At 37.1% G+C, this 20,838-nt stretch overlaps 1 protein-coding gene across 1 annotated transcript; it reads left to right on the top strand.

Moving 5' to 3' along the window:
• Window positions 1–7,038: 7,038 nt before the first annotated feature.
• LOC134541436 (tRNA-splicing endonuclease subunit Sen15-like) lies at window positions 7,039–19,436 on the top strand. Its single transcript, XM_063384894.1, has 4 exons — window positions 7,039–7,242; window positions 10,678–10,759; window positions 15,614–15,797; window positions 18,079–19,436. The coding sequence occupies exons 1-4, from the start codon at window positions 7,234–7,236 to the stop codon at window positions 18,272–18,274; spliced, it is 471 nt and encodes a 156-aa protein (XP_063240964.1). The 5' UTR covers window positions 7,039–7,233; the 3' UTR covers window positions 18,275–19,436.
• Window positions 19,437–20,838: the final 1,402 nt, after the last annotated feature.

Genomic DNA, 20,838 nt, shown 5'->3' with positions numbered 1-20,838 from the left:
GTTTTAATGTTTATGGCCAGTTATCTGATGAGTTTTTCGTGATGAATGAGTTCTAGTGTGATAGTTGCAGTGAGACGTTTAGTCACAACAGAATGCTGACACATCACATAAAATCAGTACATTCCGATTCGCATCATGCATTTTATTGTGATGTTTGCGATTATAAAAGTGATCATAAATTTTCCCTTAAACGTCATATCGAAGCAAAGCATTTGAAGCCAGATGTAAATTTTCGTGTAAAATGCCCACTTTGTCCTGACAGGTTTACAACGAAAGATGGCATTGTACAGCACTATACTAGGCAGCATGATATTTCTGTTGCAAAAGAATCATTTGAATTTTCAAATGAACGGGATTTTTATGCTTGGAAGAGGAAAACAGAGAAAGATGAGGCTTGCGAGTTTGTTACATGGCGATCAAAATACACATGTAAAACAGATGGTTCCACAAAGATGACGTTTGTGTGCTATCGTGATGGTTAATTTAGGTCGGAAAGTAAAGACAAGAGACACGAGAAAATTCTGGGAACTAATAAAATAAATGGTCACTGTCCTGCAAAAATTGACGTTACATTCAATCCTTCAAATAAAGTAACAGCTCTATTTTGTAAAACACATGTTGGCCACCAGTCCGACTTAGGTCGCTTGAGGCTCTCCGAACCTGAAAGACGTGACATCGCAAGTAATATTGCTATGAAGATTCCATTTGACATTATACTCAATGAAATTAGAGATTCTATTACCCACGACCAAATAGAACACCTTTTAACGAGGAAAGATCTCTTCAACATAGAACAGCAGTATAATCTGAAAACCGAAGCTGTGTGTCACAACAACGACTGCACGAGTGATGAATCGTGGATTCACGAGATGGAGGCTGTAGGTAACGTAGTTTGTTTTTAGAGAGACATACTCAGTTACAAGAGAATGATTTTGTTCTTATAATTATGAACGAAGTGCAACAGGAGCTGCTCAAGAAGTACGGGAGAAATTGTATATGCTTTGACAGCACACATGGTTTGAATTCGTACGGATTCGAACTGACAACAGTTTTGGTACTGGATGACATGCTACAAGGTTTTCCGTGCACATTCATGTTTTCGAATAGAAGCGATGTACATATAATTGAAATATTTATTTCAATATTAATATCAAAATTTTTATCTCACTCGAACCAAGCGTATTCATGTCAAATATGGCAGAATCCTTTTACAATGCATGGATGAAAGTAATGAAGCCACCTAGATTTCGCTTATTTTGTATGTGGCATGTCGATAAAGCTTGGCGAAAGAACCTTTGTAAAGTAAGAAGCCCCGAGAAGCAAGCTGAAACATTGTGCCGTTTCAGTGCTACTTTCAGGCACAAATGTACGATTTTAAATTTAATTTTTAATTTTTGTAGGATACAACAAAAATAAGATTGCATTTTTAATTTCATTTAATTTTGTTTCCATTACTGTACACTCCGAAGTAATCTTGTGCAACCCAGTGCACCTGCACTTGTTCGCAGGCCCAATCAGATACCTTTGTTGACATTTGGTGATCGCAGCATCTCGGCAGCGGTTTGCATCACGTTTTCTTCCTGTAACAGTATGACATTTCGTGCTAGCAAACGCTACCCCAAGCCCACCGCTAGCAACTTTCATTTCTCGGAGGCAAGCATGGATAAGCTGTTTGCCAGCACGTCCATGACCATGTTACAGTCCTCGGCGACGCCTCGGGACGGTCCACACGACGCCTTTCCCAGGCGACTTAGCAAGTTTAGACCCCCCTTCCCTCATCACCCACCTGTGACTTCACGAGAACTTCAACCCAGAGCATCGACCCCCAGTGAACCCGGGCGAGGGTACATGGTCTCTCCAAGGACATTCGCCCTTGTCAAACAGAGCCCTCAGCGAAGCCTAGCGGCGAGAAAAATCCTTAACCTCGCTCTGTCCGCCGGTGGCAAGTGCGCCCAGAGCACTCTAGCGGACGTTTCTGTGACCTTCCAGGTAGGTTCTCATTTTGGCCGGCAGATCGCACTACTCATCCCTCCCACAAGATACATCTTGTCACAATCGACCTTGGCAGCAGTCGCAGTGCGATTGTGATCTTAGTTCGCCTGCGACTCGCGTGAGAGCGCGGCGAGCGTTTTGCAGTCTGCTCCGCCCCTTCGGGTATCTCCTGACACCTTCGTGCAATCACCACCCCTTCTTTGGATGGGGGCAGTTACTTCCTTTAATTAGGCGCACCTACGCCATTTTTCGAAGATTCGGCAGGCAGCGTCTGGGCTGTGCGGACCACGCGTCGCGATTCGCGAGAGTCAATCTCTGTTGTTCTTCCAAGACTCGACACTACGTCATGTAGTCACCAACGTCAAGACATAGAGGCCTCAATCTTCTTATTTTTAAATTTGGCTGCCCGTAATAGTTTTTTTAATCTAAATTATTTCTTCTTCTCTCGTCATGACTACCGCGAACTTCCGCGCCGGGAGCTGCCTTCTCTGCTCCTGGAGCCAGCATACATGACTTCACCCTGCTTTTTTGGGTAAGTGGTCGTCATATCTCCCCCCCCCCCACATTTTTGCCTTTGCCTGGGCATAGTCTTGCCCAGACTTAGCCGCCTGTTAACCAGTCTAAGGAATTTGGGACTTTGGTTACAGGCAGGGCGCAAGAATAATGTGCAAGATTAGCTTCAAGACCCCAAATTAGAATGGAACTTCACTGCCAAATTAGCAGTCCGTGATTGGGCTCATGCAGTCAGAAGTTTTCTCCCCTCTCTGGTCGAGATACAAGTTTCTACATAAAATGATTTCTTCTGGACTTTAATCTACCGAAACCTCCGGTGCCAGGACACAGGATTTAATTAAATTCATTTGAAAAGAAAATTAAAAACAAAATGAAATTGTTTCTTTCTTTTGTGCTTGCGAGCTCACTTAAAACCAGGGTCAAGTTCAAGAGATATGATTGTTTTACTTTTATATGTATTTTGTTGTCCCGGGGCTCCCTCCTTTTTGTAATTAATATTTTTAATACATGTGTACTTAAAAGTTAAAGATAAAAGAAAAAACTAAGTAAATTATTTTAGTAAAAGGGCAGTTTATAAATCAAACCACCAGTCTTGTTATTTCATTATTATTCATCCTCGATCCACATAGCTTCCTAGATTTCCTAGTAGGTTATAAGTAAATTTCTTTGTACGATGTCTGGGCAACGCTGTCGTTTGTTTGTTTTCTGGGCTGACGCTTCCAAGGTCTTAATTTTTACTCATTAATTTATTGAGTGTTTACCTGCAGCCCAGCGTACGTAACAACATACAAGCTCCTCCGAACACTACTCGAAGAGCGAGATAAGAATGTTTTTTCTCATTGGCGTAGCTGTGTTCATAAAGTTGGGGGGGACAAATAATGATTTTGATGTCATGTAAACCCATTCCCCTCTTACTAAGACAGGGGTACTCCACAGGAAAATTTTGATTTTAAAAGTGCAAAATAGCGCTTTTAAAGCAGTTTTTGTATCCAACCATTGGATACATCGATGTTAAAATTATTATTGTTTCCTTAAGATAAAATTTGATGAGTGAAGAAATTACAAATAAAGTTGGGCAGAATAATATTATATAATAAAAATATCATGGTCTAGAAAGTTAGGGGGGGGGGACAATCCCCTCCAACCAAAAAGTTCAGGGGGACACGTCCCCCCTGTCCCCCCAGGTTCCTACGCCCTTGCTTTTCTTCTATGTTTCAACAGGCTTTGATAGACTTACATAGTGACCCAGAAACTAAAGAATTTGGCCTTTACTTTGAAAACGAGTACAGAGAATCTGTTGCAAGTTGGACCTATTGTTATCGTCTTCACGCTGGCCTCAATACCAACATGCACCTGGAGCGAATGCATGGAGTGATAAAACACATTTTCATGGGAAGAAAAAAACAGAAAAGACTTGATGTAGCAATACATTGCATCACGAGATTTGTGAGGGGTAAACTCTATGACCATCTTATTTATCTCAACAAAGGTTAAATCACCAGCAAACTTTCACTTCTAAGAAAAATACACAATAATTCATTGTTGTTATCTTCAGAAAATGTTACGTGTGAAGATGGTACATGGATGGTTCAGTCAAATAGCAGACATGAACTATACGAAATTAGTCCGACAAGTCAACAATCCTGCGCATGTGATTTACTTTTCTCAGATTGTAATATATGTACAACACAGCCGGCCGTGACTAGCGTCGTGCCGTTCGATGCACTGCACTTCCTACACTGCTCATCACAGTTACAGTTTGAAGCTTTTTATTAATACATATTTTGCACTGTACAGATTTGATATTTACAACAGGACACTCCAGCACTCAGTGCTCTTTTGCCTTAATATAATTTTTAATTTATTTACAGTTTCTATTTGAGTAGTTAGGAGAAAACATGATGTAAATAAAAGGAAAATTTTAAAAAACCTTTTGCCATCACGCGAGGGCGTGTTCGTTATACATGCCGTAATTCAGGTGTTGACGATACATAACGGCCTGTGCTCTCAGAGGGAGCACCGACGGTGGCATCTAAACAATATCTGGAACTTCAAAAAATATGCGTGATAACTCGGTGAGTGTGTATTGCGTGTTTTTTTTTAAATTTTAATAATGCTTATTCACCTTTTTTTAAAAATTAAAGTGGGTGTGGTATTTTAACACTATTACTGAGATATATTGTAAGACATGCACTATAAACATTAAAACAGGAACGTTTTAGGTATAATAGCTTGATTTATTTTAGTTATGGACTTCTTAATTTTATTGTTTAGGTACCTACAGTCTTCTCTCGCATTTCAAGCATTCTATTCTTGAGAACATGGGATTTTCAACTTTTTCAAAATATTTACTTTTTCATGAAAGCGGTTAAAAAAGGGTCTACACTACGAGGCATTAACCCATTGACGTCCCTCGGCCTGCGGTCCCTAAGTCCCTGTTGCGAATTGTCCTGAGACTCGCCCTGATTTGCCCACGTAGCTCTAGTCGGAGAGAGAGTGGAGTTCAGGCCAACGTGGCCGGGACCGTGAAACATGGGACCAGGAGGGAAAATTTGCATAGGTAGAAGGAAAGGTAGATGGTAGCAAGGAGAAGATGTTGCTGTCCGTTTTCACGAGCTCCTTTATTCTGTTGAAAAGCCCTATCACAGCCTGGCCGACACGTTGCAGGACGAGCGTTCTCCCCCGCCGCGACCCGGACTCCCGGAAATACACTCTTGACAACAAAACGCGACTTGATGTGACCGCGGATGCAGTCCCGTGACGAAATGTACTGGTTAAGAAAGTTAAGATGTGCAAAGTAGCGCACATGCGGCCTGTTACGTCTGCGGAGATAGTTCTGTGACGAAACGTACAGGCTAAGAAAGTTCAGCAGTGCAAAGTAGCGCATACGCGGCCTGTTACGTCTGCGGAGATAGTTCTGTGACGAAATGACTGGCTAAGAAAGTTTAGCAGTGCAAACTAATGTTGACACGGCTCGGCACGACTGCGGAGGCAGTCCCGTAACGAATTATACTGGTAGCGAACAACGATGCCGTGCTATGCGCGTCTCGAGTGGAGTGGAGCGAGCACACGTCTGCTCGGCTCCGAGTCTGGCTAGCCATTACCTCCTCCGCCCGTCTGCGCGCCGGAGGTCACGGGCCGCGGAGGAGGGGAAGGGGAAATAGGCCGGCGTGGGAGAGACTCGTCTCGCGGCGGGCCAGGTTGCTGTTTACATTTCCTAAGCATAGTACTTGAAAGAAGTTACATAATTATTTAAGAAAACGACATTACAAGTAATTGAAAGTTAAATGACAAAATGTAAACACAAATTAATTAATTAGTTAAGAATTAAATGTCAAGTTAAGTATTTGTACAATTTTAGACACAATTTAGGAATTGAGAGTTCTGTTATGTTACAAATTATATACAACGTGGATGCTCGTGATTAATTAAAAGGTACATGATGACACTACAATTATCAGGTAGAAAGTATAAATATTTACAAACACATTATTGTCTGCGGATGTGCCAGGGCGCACGCGGGTGCGTCCCTGATCGTATACACTTCACTGACGGTCAGTGGCGTAGCCAGAATTTGTGTATGGGGGTTGTTAAGAAGCATGCCCCTCCCCCCACCCCGTATTAGAGCATTGGGTCCGGGTGTCCTCCCCCCCGGGAAAATTTTGATTTTAAGGTGTAAAATAGTGCTATTTTAGCAGTTTTCGGTACTTAAATTTAAATATTGTAATGGTAAAAATTTTATTAATTTTAATATGAAATTTGTTTGAGTGATGAATAAAAAATTAATTAAAGATTTGGTGCTAAGAGAGGGGGGGGGGGTTGAACCCCTAAAACCCCCCCTGGCTACGCCCCTGCTGACGGTGCACTAGGGGAACATACCTCCCTTAGACCCACGTCGGTGGACAGGTACGGCCTCTACATCTAGGAGGGCACGACAACTGTCGTCACCATGACACTATTCCTGAGTTAACTATTAACCATTCAAGTAAGAACTCACCAACAATTGTGTATGTATCTATTTTATGTGCAATGCTTATTTTATATTAAAGGGGCAGTTTTTGGCAGTTCATTAACTTTAATCATTGTCTCGTCGTTATTTAACCTAATAATTATTTAAGCAATGCAACTAATGGTGGGGCCAATGTCTGTCCGTGTTCAAATTGGTCATTTTGTAATTTGTGATTTAAGAATTTAAATTTTATGTCGTCCCCATTCTTTGTTTCACAGCAGTAATAACACATAATGTGGTTAGATAGTAAGTACAAACTATTTATACCGATTCATGTAAATTGTTTTAAATTTTAAATTTTTATTGTAATAAAATACATCTTTAATTGCATCATACGTAACTACGTGATATTTTTTTTCAATAAAGGCAGTTTATTTGAACACGGTAACTGAAAGTATGAGTGCACAAAAAATTGTTGTGGTTGTTGTGTCGTTCATGCACTGTCACACTCACGTGCAGCGGCGTGAATTCCCGAATGAAGCCGAAGAGGCGGCACAGTTGTCACTACTCTTTATTCTATGAAAGTCAAGATCGCTGAAATGGAGGGAAAGAGGAGTGATCTTTGGCTTCACGGTTTTTTTACATGTGGCGGGGTGCATATATTTTCAAACAAATTATTTGCGACACAAGTTTTTAGGTTAATTTAGCTACCTCGTTTTTACTGTTTTGATTGAACATTTGAAATATTGCTATAATTTATCATATCTTTAAAAATCATAATGGATGTGGTAGGTTGTATTGAATCCTTTTAGTATCAATATGTATTTAAGTGATTCTTTAAAATATCGACTCGTGACGTGATTGAGGAGTTTTTGTGTAGTTATGTGCAAACTATATTATGAATATGTATTATGGACTTTTCACATTGCCGTCGTCATATTGATCTCTGCTTGTTGAGTTAAAACATTGTTCCTCAGATTTGGTTGGCAAGTCTTAAAAAATATATTTAGGTAGTTGTCTTAGCATACACAAATGGCTCGGGCTTTTGTTTGTTTGGGGCCTGCCTGGATAAATATGTAGTTGAGCGGTATTTGCGAAAAAAAATGTTAAAAATCCGAAAATACCTTTATTAGATGCTCTTCAACTTCCTCTTTTCATTAAAAGCGGCGGAGATAAGAAATTCCAAATACTTTAGGAGATATCGCCGTTCTTATTTTGCTATACAAGACCTGTGTAATCAATCGACCGACACAATTTTTCTTATTGCCGTGTGTTTTGAATGCCTAATTAATTAAAATGGTCGATTAGGTCAGGTCAGTTACATTATAAATACTTTGAAACTAAGTGTACAATAAAAATAATATGAATTAATTTCAATGGTTCTTTAGTTTTAAAGTATTTATAATGTAACTGACCTGACCTAACAAACCGGGACAAAGGATGAACAGTAACAACTCACGTACATTTTTTTTTGTTACTTATTACATGCGCTACAATAACAAATAAGACTTTAAAATTAGAAACGTTAAAAACTTGCCTAAGTTGGAGGCGGTAATTAAACACCGTTTGAACAATAAATGAACTAAATAATTACGTATTGGTTCATTTGAATTCTGGCCTATCACGAACAATCATGTGACATCATTATCCAATAAAAAAATAGATACTCGTAAACAAGAAACAATGATGAATTCCACATGAATGCACTGATATAATTGTGATGAAATAAAAAAATTCAATATCTCCTAAAGTATTTGGAATTTCTTATCTCAGCCACTTTCAATGAAAAGAGGAAGTTGAAGAGCATCTAATAAAGGTATTTTCGGATTTTTAACATTTTTTTTACGCAAATACCGCTCAACTACATATGATGAAATTAAAAAATTCGATATCTCCTAAAGTATTTGGAATTTCTTACCTCCGCCACTTTTAATGAAAAGAGGAAGTTAAAGAGCATAGAATAAAAGTATTTTCGAATTTTTAACATTTTTTTTCGCAAATACCGCCCAACTACATTTTTACCCCTGCCTGAAAAGAGCAAGTATGTATTCCATTTTGTGTAGCAAAGTGAACTTATCAGAGAACTCATGTTGTTTATTGATTAAAATCAAAGGGTAAATATGTAGGGTACGGATTATCGTCAAAAATTTTTTTAAAAATCTGAAATAACTTTCATTATATGCTCTTTTGCGTCCTCTTTTCATTACAGCCTGCGGAGATAAGAAATTCCAATTACTTTTGGAGATATCGCCGTTCTTATTTTGCAATACAAGACCTATGTAATCATTCGACCGCCGTAATTTTATATTTACCGTGTGTGCATGAATGCCTAAATAACAGAAATTTTCCATTAGGTAAGGTTAGTTACATTATAAATACTTCAAAATAAATATAAATTAAAAATAATATCAATTAATTTTACAGTAAATATGTAGAGTAGCGGTATATGCGGAAAAAAAATGCTAAAAATCAGAAAATACTTTTATTCTATGCTCTTTCACTTCCTCTTTTTCAAATCAACAGGCGGAGATAATAAATTCCAAATACTTTAGTAGATATCAAGTTTTTTAATTTTGAACTTGTAGAGTAGCGGTATTGGCGAAAAAAAAAATTATAAAAATCTGAAATTACTTTTATTGTATGCTCTTTCACTTCCTCTTTTTATTAAAACTGGCGGAGATAAGAAATTCCAAATACTTTAGGAGATATCGAATTTTTTAATTTTGCAATACAACACCTGTACAACCATTCGACCGGTGCAATTTTTGTTATTTTGCAGTGTGTTCGTGAATGTGTAATAAATAAAATGGTCGATTAGGTCAGGTCAGTTACATTATTAATACTTTCAAACTAAGCGGACATAAAAAATAATGTGAATTAATTTTAATGGCCGTTTAGGTTTAAAATATTTATAATGTAACTGACCTGACCAAACAAACCGGGACAAAGGATGAACAGTAGGAACTAAAATGGTCGATTAGGTCAGGTCAGTTACATTATGAATACTTTCAAACTAAGTGTACATTAAAAATAATATGATTTAATTTCAATGGTTCTTAAGTTTTAAAGTATTTATAATGTAACTGACCTGACCTAACAAACCCGGACAAATGATGAACATTAACTCACGTAAATTTTTTTTGTTACTTATTACTTGCGCAACAATATCCAAATAAAAAATAAGACTTTAAAATTAGAAACGTTAAAAACCCACCTAAGTTGGAGGCGGGTACATTTCCTTTGCCATTAGAAGAAAATGATGTAGTCGTTCATCTACGTCGCGATACCTCCGACGGAACATAAATAAATAAATAAATATAATAATCACGTATTGGTTCATTTGAATACTGGCCAATCACGGAACTGTCACGTGACAAAATTGTCCAATAAGAAACATAATAGATGCTCGTAAACCAGAATTGCTCCGCCGGTTGATTTGAAAAGAGGAAGTGAAAGAGCATAGAATAAAAGTATTTTCAGATTTTTAGCATTTTTTTTTTCGCATATACAGCGACTCTACATATTTACCATACTTTGAAACTGAACGGACATTAAAAATAATAAAATTAATTTTAATGGTTGTTTAGTTTTAAAGTATTTATAATGTAGCTGACCTGACCTAACAAACCGGGACAAAGGATGAACAGTAGGAACTCATGTAATTTTCTTTTTACTTATTACTTGCGCAACAAATAAAACATAAAAATTTGAAACGTTAAAAACTCACCTAAGTTAGAGGCGGGTACAATTCCTTTGCCATTAGTAGAAAATGATGTAGTCGTTCACCTACGTCACGAAAAAAAAAATCATACTCGTAAACAAGCAACCATGTTGAATGCAGCATGAGTGCACAGGATGAAAATTAAAAAAATTAGATATCTCCTAAAGTATTTAGAATTTCTTATCTCCGCCGGGTTTAATGAAAAGAGGAAGTTAAAGAGCACAGAATAAAAGTATTTTCGGAATTAAAATTTTTTTTTAACAAATATCGCCCAAATATGAAAATTAAAAAATTCGATATCTCCTAAAGTATTTAGAATTTCTTATCTCCGCAGGCTGTAATGAAAAGAGGACGTAAAAGAGCATATAATGAAAGTTATTTCAGATTTTTAAAAAAATATTTGACGATAATCCGTACACTACATATTTACCAAATTGCCTGTACATACTCTGCTGAAATGACATTTTATACTGTACTTACATATTTGCAATGTTTGTTGCAGCTAGAAGATATGTTGAGTCTGGGTTGCAAGCACCAGCTTTCTGCTACAATTGCATTGCATGTGTACATGGAACTGTGTGAAGGTGAGAGAGAGTGAAGTAGAGATCTTTAGTACATGTCAAAAATATAAATTTTGTCAGTTAGGGATCTGCTTATTTAGGGGTTTATTTGTGTTAGTGCAAGGTGGGAAGATAATTGAGACCCTTGCTGGTGCTTCGAGTGTGGTATCGCCTCTAAGGGAAAGGCTCAGATCTGGTGCGCATTCTTTTAGTTGTGCCTAAGGCAACTATGAAATTTGTGCGTTATTTATATTAATATATGGTGGACAAATGAAGAAAAAGAGATGTAATGCAATTCCTTTGAGTGCATTGAAGAATCTGTACCAGATGTTTCTTGCCTAAATATTATCCTGAAAACACATGTTTTAGCCAATTTCACTCTTATAAAAATTCAGTTTAAAAGCAATACTCATCTGCCCTCATCATATTATTATGTGCTTTTTGTTAGCAGACACAACTTGGATATCTATGGCGGTTTTTAAATTGCATGGTTTCTTCTGAAGCTCTGCACTCCGAATGTGTTTCCAGTCAGGCTGGGCCCTAAATCCTTTTTGACAGACATAAGATTAAATTATTTTTAGTTTACCTTTAGTGAAGAGATTATTATCCCAGGTTTGTATACTCGTACATGGAATTTTGTGTGGTTATATATAGTGCATTAATTTTGTATCTCAAATCATGGTTAGCAAAAACTTTTTCACGCTTTGTTGTGAAAATCATTGAAGCAAGAATAGGTAACACATAATTTTGAACCACCTAGGTAGAAGTATAAGTGTTTTATAATTTTTTAAATGTGTGTTTACCCTGATAGGACAAAAATTAAAGCCTACTACTAATAAAATCCATTAGAAACCTTAGAAGTTATACAATACACTCAGATCACTTAAACAATTATGGTCATGGGAACGTTTGTAAATTTTTTTTTTTTTTTATTTAATGTTTGAGATTTGTACATGAAGTAGGCCTATTGGGAAGGGGCCAGACAAAATTTTCCCTTGGCCCTTAGTTACTCTCAACGGCCTTGTTCAGATAGTTTTTCATTTGGTTTTGTACAAGTTACATGTGTTTGTTTACACTTATTCTGCTAAGGAAACTACTTGCATCACGTGAGAATAAAGGTTTAGTGCAGTGGAAATTCAACAAGAAGATATTTGAAATACAAGAGATATTGCTACCTCACAAAACTTGCATAACCACACTACTCTCAGTGACTAGGTATTTGTTCTTTCTACTCTTGCATTATTTGTGTCATCTCGGGGAGGGGCGGGGTTTTTCACAGGTGGTTATCGGAGTCAGGGGTAGCAGGTGGGTTCAGGTAGTTCGCTTTAGCATATTTGCACACTTGCGGTACACACCTGCATCAACCGAGTTGATACTTTGCTGTTAAGTGTGTGCCACCTGAAATCTGCTCACCATGGGCCTCTATGAGGATCAGTTATGTAAAAAAGAAACAAATATTTTTATGTTGTGTTGTGTATTTTTACAGTTGTGTAGCATGATAAAAGTTTGTCAATAGTAAACTATTAATTCATGCATTAAGAGTTTATTTTTATGTATTTCTATTGAAAATAATTGAGAAATTATCCCACTATTTTTTTTTTTTACCTTTATAGTCCATTGAAATGTTACATTTTTTAGGCCTTACCTTGCGTTTTTTAGAGGACGCAATTTTATTTTTTTGATGTGTAGGGGGGTCAGTGTAAAGCTAAAACCAAGTTTGTGGGGTCGCCACCCTTGTCCCACGGCCGCCATCTTGAAAATAGGGTTTGAAATGGTTTTTACGATATATCTCTTGAACTATTTATTTGATAAAAAAAATTTGTTAACATTTTTTGTTGCAAATTAAATTCTCTACAACTTTGGTCCAGTAACTTTTTGTCGTAGAACTATAAATAAAAAAGTTATAAGCGAAAATCTTCAGAAATTTGAGAAAAAAATTTATATTTTTCGATATAACTTTTTTTTTTATCATTTTACGAAAAAATGATATCTGACCATTTTTGTAGATCGTTTTTTGAGGAACAACTTTTATTCGCATCATTTTTTCATTAAGTCAATAGCTAAGGTTTTACAGCGTTCCGAAGTGAGTACTATTTTTCAGTACTCTTAACTATACCTATATTATACGTGTGTACTAATAATATGTCATCAGTTATTGTTTTTTTTTATTTTGTTAATATAACTTTTTTAATTACAAATTTTGCAATACTATTAATCATTAATTATTGACTCTTTTTCACTCCATAACAGGATTTAACAATTATTGATTTTTAAAATAATTTTAAATCTGATGGCCGTTACCGAGAATACTGTTCAGGTAGAAAATACCGAAGTGACCAAGGATATAACTATAAAATACGTCAAATATGTACAAGAACACTTCGGGCTCTCTGCAAGCATTGTGTTTGACGGTTACTCAGACGACCCTGATGTCGCAGGAACAAAGTCTTGGGAACGTTTGCGCCGCACAAAAAAAACACCAGTCGACAGAAGTAAAATTTGACAAGAACACCATACCGACATTATCACAAGAGAAATTTCTTGGTAATGAGAAGAACAAATCTAACTTTATTATACTTCTTAAAACTGTATTCTCGGAAATGGGTTTCACTGTTGACCAAGCAGAATCAGATGCAGACGCTCTTATCGTTCGCACTGCTCTTGCTGCATCTCCATTATTTAATACTGTTACTATTGAAGCTGAAGATATTGACATACTGATATTGCTCACAGCACTTGGCAGAGAACAAGCAAATGTATTTTTTTTAAAACCGTCAAAAGGACGAACAGCAAAACAATTATATTGTGCATCAGGTTTTATGTACGGAAATGTCATTGCGAATAACTTGCTGTTTCTTCATGCTTTTTCCGGATGTGACACAACTTCAGCTCCTTACAATATCGGTAAAATGAAATTTGTGAAAAACCTGGAAAAACATTTAGAGTTTGCAAGTGGAACGGCTTTGTTTCTCAACAAGAGAGTTGACCCTGCTTTGCTCACTGTAATTGGTGAACGTTTTTTTATCTCTTTATACGGTGGTAATAAAGATGATAATTCTCTTGACAGGCTAAGATACAAACAATTCGCCAAGGCAGTGACAAAAAGTACATTTAACTTATCTTCACTTCCTCCAACACAAGACACAGCTCGCTTTCATACTTTCCGAGTCTACCATCAGGTCCAGTCGTGGCTTGGTAATTATAATGATCCTGAAGACTGGGGCTGGAAAAAATGTGGAAAATTATTGATGCCAGTGCAGAACTCTAAACCTCCAGCACCCCCTGAGCTTCTAAAATTGATCTTTTGCAAATGCAAAGGAAACTGTGGAGCGATGTGTGGATGTCGAAAAGCAGGGCTGAAATGTTCTGCAGTGTGCTTCCATTGTTCTGGAGAGACTTGCAGCATCTTAATGGAACTCTCAGAATTAATAAATGAAAATGACTTTGATGATGAACCGCCGACATTAACACCCCTTCCTTCTCCAGTTCTCCCACTGGTATTTAATTCAGAAAGCCGATCAGATGCTGAGCCGCAGCCTGGTCCATCGAAACGACTGAGGACGGAGTAGTTCTAATTTAGAAAATCACCGTGGATTATGCTTATTGGGGATACCACGTAAAAAAAACGCGCCTCTAGACTCTACCTCGTGGGTGGTGGGGAAAAGAGTCAATAATTAATTATTAATAATATTGCAAAATTTGTAATTAAAAAAGTTATAATAACAAAATAAAAAAATAAAAAATAATACAATAACTGATGACATATTATTAGTACACACGTATAATATAGGTATATTTAAGAGTACTGAAAAATAGTACTCACTTCGGAGCGCTGTAAAACCTTAGCTATTGACTTAATGAAAAAATGCTGCGAATAAAAGTTGTTCCTCAAAAAACGATCTACAAAAATGGTCAGATATCATTTTTTCGTAAAATAATAAAAAAAAAGTTATATCGAAAAATATAAATTTTTTCTCAAATTTCTGAAGATTTTCGCTTATAACTTTTTTATTTATAGTTCTACGACAAAAAGTTACTGGACCAAAGTTGTAGAGAATTTAATTTGCAACAAAAAATGTTAAATTTTTTTTATCAAATAAATAGTTTAAGAGATATATCGTAAAAACCATTTCAACCTCTGTTTTCAAGATGGCGGCCATGGGATAAGGGTGGCTACCCCACAAACTTGGTTTTAGGTTTACACTGACCCCCCCTACACATCAAAAAAATAAAATTGCGTCCTCTAAAAAACGCAACCCCAAATGTAACTTTTCAATGGGCTATTAGTAAAATTCTCCATGGAAGAACTTTTTGAATCTTGGACATAAGATGTGATGTCTTTGTATTTTGAGAGTACTATAGTGTAGAAGGTTAAGGTGGTTTTAGTGCAGAACGTTCAAAACAATACCTTACCTGGGCAGAGTCTTGCCTGAAACTTAACAGTTTTCTGTAAATTGATAAAAATTCAACTATTTTGACATGATTTTGTTTTGGAAACTTTGGCATAATTTTTTAATGTTTTTATTAAGTATGTAGGTAGTTACTTTTCAGTTAACTGAAAATCACGAGCATAGTTTGGTGCTAGCCATTTTTAAAAATAATTTTTAAATCACTTTAAAAATGTCAAAAAATAATTCATATAATACTAGTTTTAACTTTTGCAGAAAAAAACATACACCAATACTAAGTATGTCTACAAAGATGTTCAAAAGATACCAGAAAGAAAATCTCAGTTTTTTTGGTTACTCAAGATGGGACTATAGTAGTACTCGTTCAACATCCCACTACAAACTATTTACGTAGTTATTCTCTTAGAGTATTCTTATTTTTCTTCTTCACGAGTATGTAGGATGGTAGAATGATTTGTGTGTGTTACAGTGCATGTCTTATGGGACGTAAAGTACTTCTACAGCCAAGAGCTGGAGATGATGTACTTGACAGCTAGAAGAACACGCACATCTCCAGTGGATATATACATCCCAGTATCCAGCACAGCCAGCATCTCTCCACAGTGGATCGACAAAGTTCAGGATGTTCTGTGCAAGGGAGAAGGGCCAAAAAGGTGTGTTGCATTGCATTTGTAAGTCTAAACTGTGTGTGTTTTTGCGTGTCTCTGTGTTTGCATGTTGTGTGTGTGAATGTATGTGTGTGTGTGTGTGTGTGTGAATGAAGGAGAGAAAGACAGAGGGAAAAAATGCACATACACAAGACATGATTTTACTAGAATGATGTAATGTTGACTTATACCGGAGGATGCTGCTTAGGAGTTTGTTAGATGCAATCATGGAGAATTCTCCCTCTGTGCTCCTGTATTCTGTAACAATCTTGCAGTGTTTACACAGAGAAACATTCTGGTCCACTGTATCTTGAGGTTATGGGCCAATTAAAAATATCTGGAGAATTATTACAAATTTCCTCTTTGAGCAGTAGAATAAAATTTAATATTACAACTTATGTAGTGGATAAGCATTTACTACCAATACTTCATGCTTTCTTAGAGGAGTTAGCCTCCAAACAAACAAACAAAAAAATTTGACTTGTCATAACTTTAATACCATCTCCAGGTTGTATGCTGTTTAAGAGAAACAAAAGGGAACAAAAGTTTTGAATCAGAGCAGTTTGATGCTGAATTTCTGTCGTCAAGCTGGAATCACAAATGCCTTTGTCCATCCGTCATTGCCGGGCATCTAGCCAAGAGATTTACGACGACTTCATCCGCCTGTAAAAATATTTTCCCAAATATTTTGTACTAATAATTCATGTTTTTTTCTCTTGAGTATTATATAAATTTTGTTTGCTATTTATGTTGTATTACTGTATGAATTGTGTAGGTATATCCTTGGATAAATTCATAGTAGTATTTAATTATTTGTACTTAAGTTTTACCAAACAGCTATGTTACGCAAAAACTTCTGAACAAACAAATACAAATTCTACAGTCCTGTGTTCTGGTGACAATTGATTGGCTCAACCAAACCATACTTTCAGTCCACGAGTCCATCCCCTTAAAGGTTAGTGTAGCGAAGCTTTTGGTGGACAGACAGACGGAGGCGACGGACTATTGTGATTCCAGCTTCACTACCGTGGTATTTGTTAAAGTGATTGAGTGATAAAATCATTCTCTTCTCATGAAGAGATCCAGGTGTGATTCCTAGCACATTCCAACTGACATGAACATTGCGCTAAATCTGAAGCCATGAGTCTAGTACTAAACAGTTTTCCCCTTAAATCTCAGTCCTTTATTTCATTGTATGTTTGAGCATGCATTTAGGTATCAAGTAATTTTTTTTCTCACACATCTTGCTTTGAAATTGAATCTTAGAAATATTTCGTTTAAGAGTTAAAGGAAATTGGTAAGGTGTGCATTTTTTATTTAGAACATACTTTAATCCAGCCACTCACATTCAAATTCAGGGGGTGTGATGTTATGAATCCCATTAAAAATGGAAGAAAATAGCATAGTATTTGAATTTTTTTTTTCCAGCTAACAATATTTAATTGTAGAGGCTGTACTGTCATTACCCATATTTATGTATTGCATGCATATTGTCGTGGGAGATTATTTACTACTGTATTTACCTGTGTATGTGTAAAAAAATTAACATTGCACTGTTTGGTTGAATATGTACATAAATAACCAGCATGTGTTGGTTTTTAATAAAAAATATGTTTTGAGTAAGTATGAATTGTTTAGTTAAAATATATATGAACTGCGCCTTTAAGTGATGTGGCTGTCTACCGCCGGGCTGGTGCTCTAGGCAAGAGGGGAAAATCTAAAAATAAACCAGCCTATTTTGACAGGTTTTTGTAACACAACTTGTCCAAACATTGTTTTGGATGAGATTTCTCCACGCTTCCTACTGCAACATTCCATTAAAAAGTGGCTGTAAAGGCCCTTGTTTTTAAAGAAGGAACTGAAAAAAATTGAGGAAGGAGGTTAAATAAAAACAATAGAAGGGAAACATTCACATAAAAATGGTATTCTTGGGGCCATAAAGAATGTAAAGGGGAGAGACAATGAACTGGTTACACATCAATAAGCTGAAGCACAGACCTTAAAGACTTCAATTGTACTCAACTGGAGACAGATATATCCGAGGGCGACTTACTGTGGAAATGTTAGATTTTTTTGCCAAAAATTATAGATGCAACCCATTTGCATGGGGGACCCTTCCGCCAGTAAATACAGTAACTTTTATTTTTTTTAATTTTTATTAAAACTATATTGAAGTTCAATAATCTGGCAAAAGTGTTATCGGTCAGAGCTGTCATCTCGAGCGTGCAGAATTGGGACATTTTACTATAGTTTGAAATAATTCTCAATGTTGTAACATTTGTTCCAGCATCATCTTGGCCGTGAAGGACCGACATTCAGCAGTTGTTTATCACCGCCTGACAGAAGGGTTGGTGGTACCTGACTCGCCCAACACAGCGAAACAAAGAAAACAAAAAGTAGCACGCAGCACAGCTATTGAAGGGCAGTTGCAAGCACGTCGCTTAGAGTTGTTTAAAATGGCTAAAGACTCTGCTGAAAGTTAAACCTGTACATTTGTAACACATTGTGAATTATGAAACACTTTCCTAACTTCAAGGAATTCATCCCTGTATCTTTGAGGAAGTCATCTAGTAGGGTGTAATACATTTCTAGGTCATCTTAAGCAATGGTTAAAATTTATTATGCTAGCCATTACATTTATGCCAGTCACTAAGGTTAGGGTGGAGCAGGGACCTATTAGGCTTATAAAGCACTAGGGGAATGTGGAACATCACCTTCGGCGCAGGCTACCGACAATGAACTTTGTGAAGGGACTGCCATCATCCATCGTTATCAAATAGTGTTAATAATTTATACTTTGATAGCCAGGTTTAATGGGGGAAGCCTACGATACACTCGTCCTTCTGGACTTACCCGAATACTCACGTTGGCAAGCCTTCTTTTCACAGACGAGAGAGCCAAACCCGAAGTTCCCCAAAGTTCATGCTCACTTTTTTTTTTCCATTCTATCTCATTATATAAACCGGTGTGGCATTAAATTTTGCGGTCGATTAGGATAGGTTAGCTACATTATAAATACTTTAAAACATTGTGGATGGTTGGTTTATTTTGGTAATTATAGTTACATTAAAAATACTGTAAAATCATTTTATGGTTGCTTAGCAAATAACCTTTTTAATATGTGGCTATCCAGGGCTAGGAAACCGTTTACATGATTTCACAGTATCTTTAATGTAGCTATCCTAACCAAATCAACTGTCCACAATGTTTTGAAGTATTTATAATGTAGCTAACCTAACCTAACCTAATTGACCATTAGTTATCATGAGTTGTATATTTATTTACAATGAACAAAAAAAAACCTGAAGATGCACGATCGGGCGTTTGGCTCTCTTGTCTGTTGAAAGAAGGCTTGCCAACGTGAGTATTCGGGTATGTCCAGAAGGACGAGTGAATCGTAGGCTTCCCGTTTCATGGACCCTGGTGTCGTTGGCTAATAGTTCCTTGTGTAATTCTTTGCAATATTGGTTATTATTCTGTGTGTTAAGTTGTCTAGCATTTGCACTTTCTACAATGTTCATAGTGATCAAGTGATACAAATGTAGTTGCCCTGGGGAGGCCACCATGACAGCCTGATGGCCAAAAAATTTGTTGAAAATTGTATGAAAATAATTTTTAAGCTAAAGACTTTACCCCTGTGTAAAATTTGTGGTATTTAGCTTTTTATTTTTACCCCCTTCTTTTAACATAATCTAACACACTGAGTGCTGAAACAAGGTTGCTACAGAATGGCAAAATAAAATTTCTTTGACTTTTAGCAGTATACAGTTGAATCCCGCTGATGGACACCTCACGGTTTCCGAAAAAACTGACTTATAAACGGAATGGTCGCAATAGAGAATTCGGGCCAATTTTTACCCCCCCCCCCCCCCCCCCCACCCCCCCACCCCCAAATATATCCAAATACAGTAGAGCTTCATTATAAAGAACATGAAGGGACCAAAATTATGGCAGTTTGTTATAATGAAGTTCTTTATACTGAAATCACAATGATTGCCTGATTTGGGGTTTTTAACATAACTCAATCTTGTTAAATTAACAAAGTAGAAAATCTAATACCAATATGAGTGGTACAAGCATCAATTACTTTAACAGCTATACTTTGGGATCAAGATACATACTATACATACATGCTAGTATGTATATGTACTATACAGAAATATGTAAGTTGTTTGCCAAAACAATAAGCCTACCTTTGGAATCAAGACAAGCTTTTTGCAAAAATGCTGTAATAAAACAAAAATATAAAATTTAAACACTAGGAAAAAAGTTTTACATTTTTAAATTGTTGAGAAAAAATACTTCATCTACTGATTTTAACATTTCAAGTTTGATTTTCACATCAATCGCCTTTCGTTTCCTAGAAGACATGTTCAGTAGTACTGTTTTTTAAACTATAAAAACAAATGGACCCGACACATGTAAAAATAAGTTATACTTGTAGTATAGTGTAAGGTCTTGTGTGCATCCAGTGGGTCGTTCTTGTAGTCCCACCCGGTAGCTCCCTGCACGCCATTGGCTAGTGGTCGCCGCGCGGCGCAAAACTGTGGCGTCGGCGAGGTGCCGGGGGGAGTCGGGAGGAGGCGGCCACGGAGAGAGGACGGACTTGCGCTCATGACGCCTCGCTCGCGGGTGGACCCACAGTCGCGCGACACGCGGTGTTTATGTTTAGGAGCAATCCTAATAAATGGGTTAAAGGTATGAAATGCGCGTTATTATTAACTCGCCTTCGGTTCCCGATAAACGGCACAACCCCCTCCCCTTGTCTGTTGGGGGCGGGCGGTACACCAGGGGCGGTAGCACTGTGCCGAGGCACGGTGACCAGGACCCGTCAACGGCAGCGAAGATCAGCCGTTACAATAGCCACATTTCTCAAACAATAAACAAGGAAACGACCAGAGTTGTGCGTGTAGCAATACTGTACGATATAGAACTTCGCATCGGTTAAACACGTCGTGCGAGCCTAGAACAAAGAGTAATGTCAGCGAACACCACAATGCAGCGCTTTAGTCGCTACACCAGTTTTGTGCATTAATTTCAACACTAG

This window comes from Bacillus rossius, chromosome 1 (genome assembly GCF_032445375.1).
Source record: "Bacillus rossius redtenbacheri isolate Brsri chromosome 1, Brsri_v3, whole genome shotgun sequence".
Taxonomy (NCBI): Eukaryota; Metazoa; Arthropoda; class Insecta; order Phasmatodea; family Bacillidae; genus Bacillus; species Bacillus rossius.
This window is presented reverse-complemented; position numbering and strand designations above follow the sequence as displayed.

Coding starts and splice junctions, on each gene's coding strand:
- LOC134541436 (XM_063384894.1), top strand. Junction 10,760..15,613: donor GTACATGGAACTGTGTGAAG/GTGAGAGAGAGT, acceptor TGTGTGTTACAG/TGCATGTCTTATGGGACGTA. Junction 15,798..18,078: donor AAGGGAGAAGGGCCAAAAAG/GTGTGTTGCATT, acceptor CATTTGTTCCAG/CATCATCTTGGCCGTGAAGG.